Source organism: Serinus canaria, chromosome 4, assembly GCF_022539315.1.
Source record: "Serinus canaria isolate serCan28SL12 chromosome 4, serCan2020, whole genome shotgun sequence".
Classification (NCBI taxonomy): domain Eukaryota; kingdom Metazoa; phylum Chordata; class Aves; order Passeriformes; family Fringillidae; genus Serinus; species Serinus canaria.
The window spans coordinates 47,158,613-47,174,453 of NC_066317.1; the positions used below are offsets into that span (position 1 = coordinate 47,158,613).

Sequence of the window (15,841 nt, forward strand, 5' to 3'; positions counted from 1 at the left end):
AGCTGGAAGGAAGAAATGAAGATTTCCTATTTTTTTAAAGCAACTGACAGTGTAATTGGCACAGGAAAGTTATGTGAGATGATTCTCAGAAAAACAGAAATAAAAATTATCAAGGAAAACTGCTAGTGTAGTATCTGAAATTGAATGAGGAAACAAGCTACAGACATGATGGCTGATCCTGTCTTTTTTATTGTTTTTTTTTTTTGCTTGCTCGCTGACCATCCCCAGAGAGGAGAGTTTGTGCCAATAAGTTATGAATAAACTTTCCTACAAAGTAACTGTCAAAGCAAATATTTCTGAAACCTTGAGTTGGTCAGTCTCCCTCTGCTTTAACTCATGGTGCAGCCTCTAAGAGAAGCAGTGATTTTGGATGTGACTGAATCCCTGAAGTTCCACTGAAATATATTTCTGACTGGTAGACCTTATTTGAGATGGCATTTTTTGCATTTCATGCATACTTTTATTGAAAGTAAACTGTATTTGTTGGGGGCATTGTAAAGTTGATATATTTAATGTGTGTGTGTGTGTCAGAAGAAGGCAAGTAATTGCTTCATGCATGTTTCAAATTGCTGTAAGCCATCACTGAGAGGTGCAGTCCTTCCCATCCTCCCTCCAGTGCCTGTTGTTCTGGCACAAACATTTATAGGGCCACATAGGGAGCCACATCTGACAGCTGAGAATTTAAAATGAATTTAGGAAAAAAGAAATGTGAGTGGCTCAAAGAAGAGTGTTGCTTATCTGAGTGGAAAGAGATTCAGCTTCACATTGCTTAGGAGTCTGATAAGGGCTTTGCCAAACACAGACCTGGTGGCTAAAAGACTATTTCACACTTGAGCAGATGCCCAACCAATATTAATATTTACAAAGCAGAATGCAGCAGCCAGTAATGTGGCTGACTACAGACTGAAATGCCTGATTGATCAGCAGATAAATATGTTCTTAGAAGAAAGGGGAAGGTGAGAGAGGGGAATGATAATAGTGGGCAGCCTCAGAGGGGCCCCCAGGGAATGGAGGCCTATGTCAGGGATAAACAGGGATATAGAAGTCAGTATCCCTCCCCAGCTCAACAGCTACTTTCTCTGAATGTTGTCTGAGGATACCAAATAGAATAGGAAATAAAACTGAGAATCTAAGCCCACAGGTTAAGCAGTCAATTACAGTTTGTCCTGTGAGTCATGGGAGGGAGATGCATTTGGGACATGTTTCTGTAATGTGGAGTGATTGTCTTTCTTTTTGTCACTTCTGCCCTTTTAGAGCTTTTGAAGTATGATGTCAGCTTTTAATCTTTTTTTTTTTTTTCCGTTTTGTAACTCAAGCCTGCATCTGAGGTGAAGAAAATGGTTTAGAAAGAGCAGCTTAAAAACACTGAGCATTCTTGCCACTGAGATTCTGGGGAACTGTCCAGTATCCTAGGTGTTGAAAGAAAAAGAAGGTACCTCTGCTTTTAGCTACAAGGGCTAAAGTAGAAGCTGGAAAAGGGGTCTGTGTCATGGAACTCTCCCAGTGATCAGCATTAACAAAGTAAACTTACTCCCAGGACTAGTTAAGGAAAGAAGCACCAAAGTCTTAAGGGAATTTACAAGAGCAACATGATCCAATATCCTGCCTTTGATCATTCCCCTAACTCCTTTTTGTGGTGTATTGAGAGTATCACTAGATAAGTCTTACTGACTTTCAAAGGCCAAGTTTCTAATTTGGTGGCATTTAATATTGATTAGCTATTTCTTTTAGGGAAAATACTAAAAGGTAACTAATAAGCACTGCTCATGGTCAGAACAAGTATCTTAGTTCTTAAGTGAAAACCAGCCAAAAATAATGAGTCAAAAACATGCAAGATCAGAGCTGAACATTAGCTAACTACAGTTTGGAAATGAATGAGAAGCACATCTGGCAGATGTTGCCAAGATGTTACTGAAATAAAGCAATTGGGCCTATTCACTGTAACAAGTAAAGTTATGAAAGAAGCATGCTTTTTACAAAAGCTGTACTCATTTGTCATGTATATTAATGCCTTCATTTCTGAGATTCTCCTTCAAGCATCAAAATTATTGTAAGTACCTACATTTTCAGATTTTGGGCAAGGGGAAAATATTTTTAGAGGTGGAGAGAGAAAAAAAATCAACCATTCTACATGTCAAATACTTTTATTTTATATCAAATTACTTTCATTCTAAAATATCCAAATCACTCAGCCATGCTGCTGCTAGTATAACATTTGTATTTTATTGCTATTGCTCTTATAATATTTGTATTTTATTGCCATTGCTCTGCTATTAATGGAGAGTGATATAGCACATGACCATCACTGAAGATTGTGATGATTTACCCATAAGGTGGAAAATGTGAACCATCTGGTTGACTCTGGAAGTTTGTGTTGCCTGCTAGGAAATTGGCAGGTGACTTTACAATATTCCTTCAGCTGGGATGGACTTTTTAATTTTGCTTCTAGGATTTTGCAGAGGATTGTGCAAACAGTGCTTTCTTCAAGGGTAAACAGGAGGTTTGACATCTTTGGCTGCAAAATATTGACCTAGTGATATAATCCAGAAATGGCTAAATCTGGCACACATAATACTTGGTGGGTGGATATTGGCAGCATTGGTGGTTTCCTGACTTTGAATCTTTTGCTACAGATTCAGCTTGTCTTATCTATTCCAAACTTCCTATTCCAAACTTTTCATTTTCTTCTTGTATGTCCAGCAGTGCAATAATGCCATAGGCATCTGTAACGTCACAAATAAAAATACCCTCTTCAATATTGGACTCTGTTTGCAGTTGGATATGAAAACCAGTGGTCTTCCCTGTCATCTTTAGCTTATCTGCCTAGAAAAGACACTGCAGGATGACTTCAGAATTTTCAGATGAATGTATTTAATAAAAAACTGTGGTCTCTTCATTGGTTTTACTGGAATGCAACAAATTGCCTATGTCAGAATTTCCATCTCTCTCCTATTTAAGTACGGTTTGGGCTAGCACAAAACCGAGCTGGAAAAGTAACAAATGGAGGAATGTGGGTTGGTTATTTGTTCAAAACAAGATTCAGGTGAAATATCTCATGAAATCAAGCTGGGCAAAGAGGATTTATTATTTATTTTTCTGTCATTCCAATAACAAAAATAGTTCCCTCTCTATATATTAATTAGTCATTCTATGTCATGAATAATGATAATATTTAAAATACAGCTTGACTGGAAAGAAGCAAAGAAATTTTCCTCATTGATTTATTTCACTCATTCTGTTGCACCCTTTCTAGAAGTTAGTTTAACATCAGGTGGTAGTAAATGTGACAGTAAAATATTTTTATGTTGTTGTGTTCTTTTTTTTTTCTTTTGAGACAAAGCACTTATCACTTACAGGCATGTGGCCCTAATCTGAAAGATGAATTGGTTCATTCACTTCAAGTACCACATAACTATTCACACACCATCAAGCTTAACACTATTAAAGGGTAATTTCCCCTGTGGGAGCTATGCCCAGTACAGATGCTGTCACTACACAGTGTCTTTTTATCTTTCCATGGCAGGTAAGGAGATTTAAATAAGAGGCTTCATCAAGACTGCAATCACAGACATATTCTTCCTATTGAAATACCCATGAAATAGAAAAAAAACACTCCTAAAAATCTTAGTGCTCTGAAATATTACCAAGAAGTCTTCAGTGTACAGTTCACACTTTAAAATTCTATGTTGAAATCAAAGCATGTGAGATGCATCATGGGCTTGTAGAGAACAGAAAATATTGTGGGATAATTTGCATGTCCTATTAAATTCTGAATGTCATAAAGCAGTTCCAAGTAATCAAGGAGTATATTTTGCCTTCATCTCTTATAATCATCATGATTTCTTTGTAATTTTCTCATAATTACTTTAGTTAATTATTATGGGTTCTATATTCTATCAAAATTGATAAATAAGTCTGTGGTGAAGTTTTCTTTAGAACATAATATTCAGATGTTTTTGCTCAAACATTTGGACTGAAGTTCTATCTGCAGTAATTTTGCATCATTGCATCTAAAGATGAATTGTCTAGGGAGGCCAATAAAAATATGCTTTCTGAGCAAAGTACAGAAAATTTATACAAATCATTCTTTTTTTTTTTCTTCAAGAAGCAACAGTATTTTTTCACCTTATTTTCTCCATTAAATTGGTTTTCTGATAGGGTCTTTTTCCATTCACAGTAGAATGAACAGGCTTTTTTTTTTTTAATAAATATTTTTTTACTTCAGGTCACAGAGTATGTTGTCTTTAAATGGGATCAACAGTTATGTCTAAAAATTTCTTTAAAATTTTTGCAGTTTTGGACTCACAGCTCAGAATCATCTTATTAGTGAAGCCAAAGCAATTCACATGCCCTGCAGATATGAATTTGAAGTTTTGCCAGAACATAGGGCATGTTTACAAAACTCTTTTGATTAAGTAGGAGTAACCTAAGTGCTATTCTTCATGTCAGAGAAGCCCTGCTGAGATTCACAAGCCTCTCTGTGGCAGTCTCATTTGCAGGCCAACATGCTTGGCTGTCTTAAATCACATAAAATTCAGGTACTGCTCAAAGTGCTGATGCTGATATGTCAGAAGCACTGGACTTTTACCCAAGAGTTCAGAACTTAGCACAGTAATAAGTCAAAGCCCCACAGATACTAATTCTCCCTTATGCCTGAGGGAAGTTAACTTACTTCTTCAAAACGAATATTTTACCCTGAAGTAATTGAAAATTAAAGGGACATTATTTTCAAGTTTTTTGAAGAAATTCTACTTTTCATTGACTGTTGCCAAGACCCAGTTGGGTCAAAAAATGTGAGAGGGTGAGCATTTGGCTATGCATAGCAATGCCTCACTCATCTCAAAGGAGGAAGAAAATAGGAAAGGGTAAATTTCAATCCTCCTTTCTCAACAATACTTTGCTATTATATACTAAGCATTCTTTGGATCAAGCCTTTAATTCAAGAAGTGGTTTGGAATTTTGTACTGGGGGGAACCCAGTTGGGAAACTGAATGCTTTTTTACTTGAAGCAATTTGATGCCACACAGCATAAGGACTCCTACAGAGTTTTATTCCATGGAAATTTCTATGCTGAGCTCTTCAATTTTTCCCATAAGTGCAAGCTGTCTAGAGCAGAGCTCATCAAGAGCACTTAGGTATTTCTCACAATATATATTCAGTTATTAGTGTTGTTTGTTTGGTATGTTCATAATGGATGAAGTTCATCCATGGCCAGAGGGACAGCTGAGGACTGCACACCACGTAATTCATGTGTAGGCCTGCCTTAAAATAGACATTCAATGGGACATGGCCTTCTCCCCTCATCCCTTGTCCCCCAGAAGTGAGTGAGATGTAACTTGTGATAACTAAACTTAGTAGTGAAGTTTTCCTGATAAACTGAATGGAGTTAAACCCACATAAACTCTTACTGCTAGGTCCAAGGAGTGGATTTAGCTTTGATTTTTGATTTAAAAAAAAAAAATAGGACTGAGTGCAGTAGTCAGGAAACACCCTGTAAATTTGCCAGCCATAAAGGTACAGTTTTAACCTACTGATCTAGTGGTAAGAGTCCAGCAAAGTCCTGTGCAGGTCTCAAAGTGAATTCATGTGTTGAGCTGAGCTCTTTAGAAGAGGATTTTCTTCTAAAACTGGAAATACTATTAATATGCCACTGAAAATGTCAGGGGTTTAGAGCTAGCCTTTCAGAGCTCTTAAAAGTAATCTTTTTTATAAATAAAGTGAAATTAGACATAAAAGGTAATCATTTACCATTGAAGTGTGATATTAAGTACTCAAACTTACAGTAATGAAAGTGTTCCCACAGTAGCAATAATTTGTCATCTGATTTCACAGGTGACTTCTCTCTGAGCTTTCAGTTTAGTGTAATGCTTCCAGTCCTGGTGAAAGGTAATAAAAACCCTAGATATACTAGATGAATAAGTCATCAATGTGAAATTAGATGAGTATTCTTTTATGTAATTGTATATTAATTGTTGTTAATTTTGTTTAGATTCTAAAGATTAAATTACAAAACACAATAGGTTTTGTCTCACATTCACTCTGTCTGTAAGGTAATTTTGAGAGAGGAGGTGGAGGAGAAATTAATTCAGGAGTTTAACATATTTGTGTTCCCGACTAAAGGTCCTGTGTAGCCTCTAAAAATAAGGATTTTTCATTATGTGAAACAATGTGGAAAAAAATGCATTTTAGGCAAAGTCATGTACAGCTCACATACTGCAAAAATTATGAATCAAGCTGCAAATAGTATTGTTGAATTAGACACGATTTCTTCTGCAGATACAAATAAAATTAACTTTTGTTCTCATTGCTATTATGTTCCTTAACCATCAAATATGATGTCAGTTTAAAACCCTGTTGCCCTCCTATTTTAATTTTTTATTAAATCTACTAGAAACATGAAATTTATTTGCTGTTTCAGGATTTTACATCATAATTTTGATAAAAATTTTGCTGCAATTTTTTGAAGATATTCTTGAAAGAAAAAATGTTCTTAAAGATTTTTTTGAAATTCTCAATAGATGTAATGTATTTACAAAACATTTATTGCTTATGCAGGAGTTAGTTTTGTTTATGGCTGTCATTTCAAATTAACTGATTTAGTTAATTGGATGATTTAAATAATTCATAGACTGTATCAAGTAGAGCTGAGTTTGGGTTTTTAAGTACATTGGAAGAATCAGGAAAGTATGATGATAAAATGATCCTCAAGAACTTTTTTTTCTAAAATTACATCAGAGAAAGACTCAAGATTTTGGGGTTGTTGGTTTGATTTTTTAATTTAGGTTTTTACTTAAATTAACAAACGGGCTTTATTTTATAGTGCTAGCAAGGGAATTCATAAAACTCAAATCAGTTCACTTCTTTTATGCATATTTTCTGAAACAACAGTAAAAAAGATAGCATGTTTTCAGCAGATTTCATCATTCTTGATTGAAGTGGTGTATATTGAACACATATAAAGTATTGGTTATGGTTTTTTCCCAAATCACCATTTTTATATAAGCTTCAGCTCATCTGCATGTCTTGCATCCAGCTATAACTATTGTACTCCAGAGCTAAGATTTTCCATTATTCATTTCAACACAGTACTTACTAAAATAGCTAACTGCAGCAGTCTGTGCTTATGTTCACAACTTTTTTACATTTTGCAGTAAAAATAAACTGAATTATAAACAAAATTCTCTTTGAGACATTGTAGGAATAAAGCAGCTGAGTGAGGAAATTAATTCATGCATCTGACACTGTGCATACAGGCAACCAGGTATTTGACCAAAAAAAGGAGAATCCTAGATAATTATTTGGGTTGAAAGGGGCCTTTAAAGGCCATCTAGTCCAACCCCACCCTGCAATGAAGGTTGGACATCTTCAACTACACTGAATTGCTCAGAGTCCCATCCAGCCTGACCTTCAATGTTTCCAGGGATGGGGCATCAACCATCTCTCTGGGCAACCTGTTCCAGTGCCTCATCACCCTCACTGCAAAAACTTCTTTGTTATATCTAGTCTAAATTTACCCTCTTTAGTTTAAAATCATCATTCCTTGTCAAGTTGCAGCAGGCCGTGCTAGAAAGCCTCTCCTCATCTATCTTGTAGTCCCTTAGGGACTGGAAGGCTGCTGAAGGTCTCCCCAGAGACCTTTAACAACCCTAACTCTCTCAGCCTGACTCCCTGGGAGAGGTTCTTCATCCCTCTGATCACCCCTCTGGACTTGCCCCTGTAGGTCCATGTTCTTGCCCCTGTAGGTCCATGTTCTTGCTGTGCTGGGGCCCCAGAGATGGCCATAGCACTGCAGGTGGGGTCTCAGCAGAGCAGGGGGGCACAGTTCCCTCCCTGGCCCTGCTGCCCCTGCTGCTTTGGATGCAGCCAGGATGTGGTTGACTTTCTGAGCTACAAGCATGTTAAGATCCAGTGAGAGATGCCATATGCCATAGTCAATAACACAGATTTTATCTAGCAGTAAATGGGAGGTAGAGAGATAGAAATAAATAGTGGGGAGGGGGTGGCAGAAGAGAGAGAGAGATCAAGCAGAAGATAGTCACCACCCATAAATCCAGCATCATCCTGTTGGCCATTCTTTATCCTGGACTTCTTGGTGGTGAGAGTCCCAAGGTGGTTAAAAACTTTTTACTGTCTTCACAGTTCTGTTATTCTATTGGTTACATTATTTCCTCACTTCTAGTAATTATTCCCATGCTCAGTCTTTCTCTCCTTTTGGCGTGGTGGGCCATCACAGTTGGCAGTCACAATCTATCCCTGCCAGAACTTTTACCCTGTCGGAGCTGACCTCGATGTAATTGCTGAGTTGGCTTGCCCTGTGGCCTGCAAATTGTGCATTCTCTTTGCCCAGTGTTGGTGATACATCCTTCTCCCCAAGCCTTGTCAGCCTGCCCCTCAGTCTGAGGTAACCCCTGGGCAGGAGTACCACCTTTATCTTATCTCAGCTGCCCACCATGGTGGCTTCTCTTACTGTCCAAGCTCCAGGTATCCAGGGAGGTGTATTTGGCAGGGGAGTTCAGTGGTTATTGGTGGTCAGAGATACCATCTGTCCCATAACTGGGGGTCATCTTTGATGCACACATGTGATATGCACATGAGAAGTTGCTTCTTTGCGCAGTTTGCCCCAGTGGGAATTCTTGCCTGGATGCATTACCCAGGATGTGCTAACCAGATCTTCCTCCACCAGGGATGGAGTCAGCTCCATCCTGTCACTCCATCCTGTGCTCATCTCTTGGCAAAGTCCTTCTGTGGCAACAGTGCTTGAATATGATTTTATTTGTGTTAAGATTGCTGTACAAATATTTAAGAAAATAAGTGTATACAAAAACTAAAATATAGACAAGCAGAATATCATTATTTTACGCTTTTAATGTTTCCAGTGTGGTATTTTTCTCTGATGCAGGAGGTAGAGCTAAAAAAATCTGGTTAAAATAGTTATTCAGACTGCACTTTATGAATATCTGCAACAATTTATGTAAATACATGCTTACAATTTTCAACCAATGGTTTTTGGCCACTGGATGATTTGCTGTGGTTTTTGGCCTGTTCTTTCTCTGACTGGAGCTCTATTGTTCAGTTACTGTTTGACCAAGAAGTCTGAGAGAATTTCTTCTGTTTTGGTTGTCATAACTGATAGAAGCAGGTTTTCACTCCAGAGAATTAAGTTTATAAGTTTCTCGATAATTGTCTATGCATGTTTTCTAGCGATTGAGAGTGATTCTTTTATTAGTTGGTTCTCAGGAAATGTTGGCTACAATCTGCACAGGGAGCAACAGAGATGAGGAGTAAATACAGTCAAAGTAAATGTAATATGCCTTCCTGATCACAGAAATGTCTTTGAGATATTCTTTCAAGTCTGTTAGACTTTGGAGTAGCCCCCTGTAGCCCCCTGTGCTGGTTTTGGCTAGGGAAGAGTTAATTTTCCTCTCAGTGGCTTGAACTGTGTTTTGGATTTGTGCTGAACACAGGTTGATGACCTAGAGATGTTTTTGTTATTGCTGAGCAGGGCTTACACGGAGCCAAGGCCTTTTGTGCTTTTCATACTGCCACACTGGTGAGGGAACTGGGGGTGTGTGGGAGGCTGGGAGGAGACACAGCCAGGACAGGTGACCAAAGCTGACCAAAGGGATATCCCAGACCATGTGAGACCATGCTCACTGTATAAAGTGGGGGGAAGAAAGAGGAAGTGGGTGGGCATTGGAAACTATGGCATTTGTCTTCCCAAGTGACCATTACACGTGATGGAGCCCAGCTTTCCTGGGGGTGGCTGAACATCTGCCTGCCAGTGGGAAGCAGGGAATTGATTCCTTGTTTTGCTTCACTGGTCTGCACAGCTTTTGCTTTCCCTATGGAACTGGCTGTATCTCAGCTCATGAGTTCTCTGGCTTTTACCTTTCTGATTCTCTCCCAGCTCCTGCTGGTGGGATAGTGAGCAAATGGCTGTGTGCTACTTGGTTGTTGGCCACCATGGCAGAGGTGATGAGTAAGCCCAGGTAAAGGGCTAGCTCACTTTCTAACTTTCTCTGAGAGATGCAGCCAGATAGGACCATTAAAGGAAAAAGTGTCTGCTGGAACTGCCTGGAGGAGAAGTGCTACCTGGGAGCTGTTTGGAGAACTGGGCAGTGGAGAGGTCAACAGGACATGTCTTTGCAGAGTAGAATGAGTTGGAGAGGACTGAGATGCAGTGACTCACTTCAGCCTCTCCAAGTTGGGGAACCAGCAGCTAGTGAAGGTCCTGGAACAGGCAGGAGCAGGAGAGACAGGTTGCAAGTGATTTTTTTAGTGTTACATGCGGACTTGGCAGTGTCAGATTAGGAGTTAGATCTGATGACCTTAAAAGTATTTTCCAACCTAAATGATCCTGTGATTCTATGTGCACAGTGGAGCAAACATACCTTCTCTGAGTTTGTAAGAAATATTCTGCACTCTTGGAAAATAAGTAGTTTCAGGTAGACTGAACTACTTGAATGTCTTTGGTGTTATCCTGGAATAGCCAAGCAGGTACAGTGAAAAGTATGGCAGCAGAAAGGGCAATATCTAGATGTTCTTTGAATTAGAAACATAGCTAAATTTATCCAGTAATCCCTGGCATTGAAAATTCAACAAATCTTTTGTAGATCCTTCTGTATATATTTTAAATTTCCATTGGGTTCAAGCAGGCAGAAAACACTGTGAGGAAAACCTCCCCTCTAGCAGAACTGTTCTGTTAATAACACACTACTGAGAAAGCAGTGCATAGGTATATAAAGAATTCTTTGTGAGGGAGGATTTGTTAATTTTTAAAAGGAGAGATGTGGGAGAAACTTGTGTTTTGATTCAAGTCATTGTGAATTTAGGTGATTCAGTGGAGCATAGGGAACTCAATGCTGTAAGATACTGAACCTCAGGGCTGTGATCCAAAAAAGCATTTAAATACCTGCCTATTGTCATGCTCCTGAATAATCTTATAGCAGGAAGTTGATCTTTTTATATACTTGAAGGTGTATTTCAATGTGCTTTTCTGAAGTAGATCCTTAGCACATTGTGGGTTTAGCCCATGAGAAGCAAGGAGTACCAATAAAGAACTAAGAACAAAGCAACCAACAAGAAATAACTTCTTGATATATGAAGTTGCAGGAAAAGAAATGGGCAGAAAAGAGATCTGAAGTACTGAGTACTGCAAACAAAAAGCTTTAGTTTCTTAGTCATAGAGTGTGTTGTTATATTTGAAGAGGCAGAGATTGTAAACTAGATTAGATATTGATGTTAATCATGTTACTGAAAATCAGAGTAACAATACTGAAATCACTGTCTGATTAACAACTCACTTTGATAATTGCAGGCTGAAAAGCCAGAGTGGTTCCATAATGCCAGCTGACTCTCGACTTAGCATATTCATATAATTGTTTGAGGTATGAAATGAAATGCCAGATACAACAATAGAAGGAAAGCATGTAAATCTGTTCAAGAAGGTGATCAAACCTCTGAAACAGAAGGAGGAGGGAAATCACTGCAGCCATGTGTTAAATATTTGGGTTGAATATAATGAAGTAGAAAATTGCTTGTTTTTCACTCTGCATAATGTAAGTACAAGCCCTGTAGGATTGTTGTCTCTCTTTGGCTCTTGATTACTCATGGGTTTCCCTAGATGGACTACAGAAATGGGACACAGCATCCTGGGATGCTGGATAAAACAAAAGAAAAGCAGGTTGTTGAATGCTGCTATTGTTAGGCTAATCTTCCTTTTCCTTTGTGTGTTGCTTTGTTTTGTTTTTCTCAGTCTCATATAAAATACTGCAATCTTCTTAGGTTCCTTTGAGTCACAAAACTGCACTGTCAAAAAGACCACTGGGGTGTTCATATTGCTTCTGCATTTTTTGTAATTGTAATTGCATTTCTTTTTTGTAATTCTGAGCAATAAAATGCTAAGTGAATCAAAAATCTTGTAACTCTGTTCCAGTGACCCAAGGCAGAACTGTCATAGTCTGAGTTTTGGTGCTGGCAATGGCAGTAAACTGATGCTGGTGGCATCTGGATACACTGTATGCATAATCTAGTTTTTAGATACCCAACCTGTTTGGATGCTTTTAGGATGTGTAGCAAACACACAACTGCCACTAAATCCCCACTCTGTTTTCTTTTAGATCCTTAAACAACTTGGAAATTTTTCCCTTTAGACCACTTCAACACTGCTTAAACTCCATAGATATTTCTGTCATCTTTAGATAGTGTCCCAAATTAGGACTGTGACGTTTGTATGATGTCAGCATAGCATCATTTCACTTCACAGCTGGAGTTTTCAAATAAGTCTTCAAAACTGAAAATGCTTGTACAGATTTAGTGGCTACCACTTATTTTTCACATTCGTATTCTGCATAAGACTTCAAAACAAAAATGATATGTGGAGGGCATAAGAGCCTAGGTCTGATTTTCATGCATGTGAATTGCTGAGCAGTGCCTGCCAAGAGGCTGGTAGGCTGCTCCCCCTGCCATGGCAGAGTGCCTCTTTACCCATAACTTCAAATCCTCATTTTCCCTGCCAACCTGCGCAGTAGGAGGTGTACAGCTGAATTCTGAGCTTGCACCAAGTCTGGGTAACAACTGACAGTAAGAAGTGCAGTGAGATCATTATAGGATAAAAAAACCCCAAACCTAAAGACTCTGTCAGCAGTGAGTGATCTCTGTGTTATCCTAGGTTTAATAATCCTTTTTCTGTCTAGGGCTTCTGCAGACATGACATCTGCAGAGCACTGTATCAGCAGACTGTTCAGGGAAAGTGAATTAAGAGCTTAAAAAAAAAATTAAAATCGAAGTCCTTGGAATATTTTTGTTCAAGTGAAGAGCTTGCAAATGGTACAGTAGTATTTTCCTTATGCAACCAAATCTAATTTATCACAATAAACTTCTTGCAGCGTAATAGCAAACTAGTGCATTTAAACTTGTGTGCAAGAATTTCCAGCGCAGCTAATTTGTGAGCATTGTGCACGCTTCGTTACCTGGATTCTGAGGCAAGCAGTGAAGTTATTCTTGCTGTAAACATTTTTAGGAGTGAGAATTTTGAGGACCAGACCCTCAATTTGTTTACCAGTTGGGTATAGTTTATGTTGCCTACAAGGAAATGAGACCAACTTTTGCCAGCTGAGACTCTGAATCGTGTTTTTCTAAATGGTATCTGATCAGTTTTATGTGTAAAGCAGAGCTTGCTTAATGCTTCTTTTCTCCTGCTTTTTATTAGGACCCCCCCAGCGAACCGTTTCCCCCAAACAAGACCACGAAGAAAGGAAGCACGACAAAGTTTTGGACAAGGGCAGTGAAAGTGGGACTTCCTGTAACGAGTTGTCCACCTCAAGCTGTGACAGCCACTCGGAAGCGAGCACCCCTCAAGAAAATGCCACCAGCACTCAGCCATCCACAGCCCACCAGCCGAACACGCTGACGCTGGATCGTCCGTCCAAGAAGGCTCCGGTGCAGTGGATGCCAGCGCCAGACAAACGCAGGAACAGTGAACTCTTTCAAACTCTCATTAGCAAGTCCAGAGAAACAAACCTTTCCAAAAAGAAGGTGTGTGAGAAGCTGAGTGTTGAGGAAGAAATGAGGAAATGTATTCAAGATTTTAAAAAAATCCACATTCCAGATTACTTTCCAGAGCGCAAACGTCCCTGGCAGTCTGAACTCTTACAGAAATATGGGTTATAGTAATCAACTGTTTCCTGACGTATCTCTGAGGCATTTGATGTTTGTTACATTGCCTCTTACTGATGTCCTCCTCCTGGCCGACTCTGCCACCAGAGCTATTCCTGCTGCTTATTTCTTTCTGTGAACAGTGGATGTTGGATAGTACATGTTTTTCTTTAAATATATATATATATAAAAAGATAGAAACTTTAAAAATGCGAAAGGTGTCTCATCTAAACCACTTCATAATAGCAAAGAAAAAAATTGCATGGTCAAGAAAGATGGTTTTCAAACCACAGTCTGTTGAGCTTCATTGTTATTTTGGAACATAACAAATAAAAATCTCAATCATCAGTTAACACCTCATTTTATGTCACTATTAAAAATGACTCAGACTTACTAAGGATGAAGACAAACAGGGTTTAAAATTCAATTGAACTGGTTTTGGAACTAATTCCCAACATTCTCTCAATGTTAATGCAATAAATCAAATACCTATTTTGCATGAGCACAATATTACAAATAAATCACACAAGATCAAGAGGTTGTCTGTTGCTTGGAGAATTACTTGTTTGATACCAAGCCTATAAACGTAAAATGTCTAAGGGATTGAATTTACTTTGTTCTGGATCTGTGATTTTTTTGTGTGTACAGTGTTCTTTCTGTATGTAAGGATGGTGTAAATATGCCTTATATTGTTTTATTATTGCACCAACAACGTTCATCTATTTAGTGCTTGTCAGGATTATTTCTGTGAAATGCGAATTTATGGCAGATTGTGAAAACTGGTTTGATGGTCTGAAAGTTTTTGTTATGTTAGTCGCTAAAAATGGAGAAAAATAAAAGAGACTTTAATGTATTTATTAAAAGAACCATCTGGTAGATTTTCTTGGCTGTTGTTATTGCCTCTCCTTTTTAAATAGATACAAGCAAGTTTTTACTTTTTTTGTTCAGTATTTTTGTAACTACTCTGCTGGAAATAAAAAAAACAAAACAAAAACATATTTCAAGAGTGGGAAAAAATATTTAGGTAGTGCAGTTTAATTGGAACTGCCATACAGACCCTAAGAGAAAGAGAGTTATGCTAGGAAGCAGAAGAGGATGAACTAAAAAACTGAGTGGTTTTACTAGCAGAGCGGAAAGCAGTTCCAATTTGACAAGTTCACAAAAATCAGCTTAGAAATAGAAAATTTAGAATACCACAGCAGAGTGTGCTACATTTACAACTGAAAAGTTTCTGTGAATAGTCAGCTCTGTGTGGCAAACCTGTTATCTCAGCCCAGATAGGGGAAAATAAATTCCTTTCTCATTACAGGAACACCAAGAAGACGACTGTGGTTCAGACAGCCACAGCTGAAATGGGTAAGCACTGCTGGAGTTCACAAAAGAGCTGCTGAGTTCTTACAGATTTCAAATTATTACTGTGAGCACACAAATGTACACATCCACATTTATAAGGGTTAGTCTCCATACGTGTTCTATAGCACTAACTGCACAGTTGTGTAAGAATAGATGTTTTACATCTTATGGTAATTTTAAATGGTTTAGCTAAAATGGTTTATGGTTTTTAAATGGTTTTAGCTAAAGTAAAGAGAACTTCTTGAATTACAACTTCCAGGGTTATTCCTGATACCTGCATTACTTTTTAGCCTCTAAAAGGCCACTTTAAAAAACTTCTAATAGTTTTTTAGAAACAACTTCATTCACCAATTCTTTTCTTAACCCATCAAGAACTAGTTGTTCTCCTATTCAGATAATTAGTTGCCTTCAACATATTTGACAACATTTTGAAGGACCATGTCTGGTGTAAGTCTAGTCTGAACTGATGCAGACCAGTATGAGACCATTTGGCATTTCAGGTTTGCCTTTATAGCTTATTTGCTTTTTCCTGGTCCAAAAGACCCATTCTTTCTTTTGCAAGTTTAATGCTTCTTAGCAAGGTTGTCATTTACTTTCTATCTTTTCTTATCTTTGGATTCCTATTCTTTACCTGATGAAACTTCCAGCTGTTTAATCATCACTTATCCTCCAGTGGATACAATTCTAGTTTTACTTACTCCAAAGTTAGACTAATACTGAGAGCTTTGTTTCCACCTGGGATTATACATTTTAGATGAAGACAGTGCCTTGAGCATTCCTAGTAAACCTTGTTGTTGAATTTGGAGGTTTGCTTTGCCTTCCTAGTTATTCT

At 38.2% G+C, this 15,841-nt stretch overlaps 1 protein-coding gene across 1 annotated transcript in view; it reads left to right on the forward strand.

The window, feature by feature from the left end:
- Positions 1–14,499, forward strand: part of KCTD8 (potassium channel tetramerization domain containing 8) — a 92,121-nt gene extending 77,622 nt beyond the window's left edge. The window contains exon 2 of the mRNA XM_009101456.4: positions 13,211–14,499. Within this exon, the coding sequence (XP_009099704.2) occupies positions 13,211–13,671 (461 nt within the window). The 3' untranslated portion in view covers positions 13,672–14,499. The remainder of the gene's footprint in view (positions 1–13,210) is intronic.
- Positions 14,500–15,841: the final 1,342 nt, after the last annotated feature.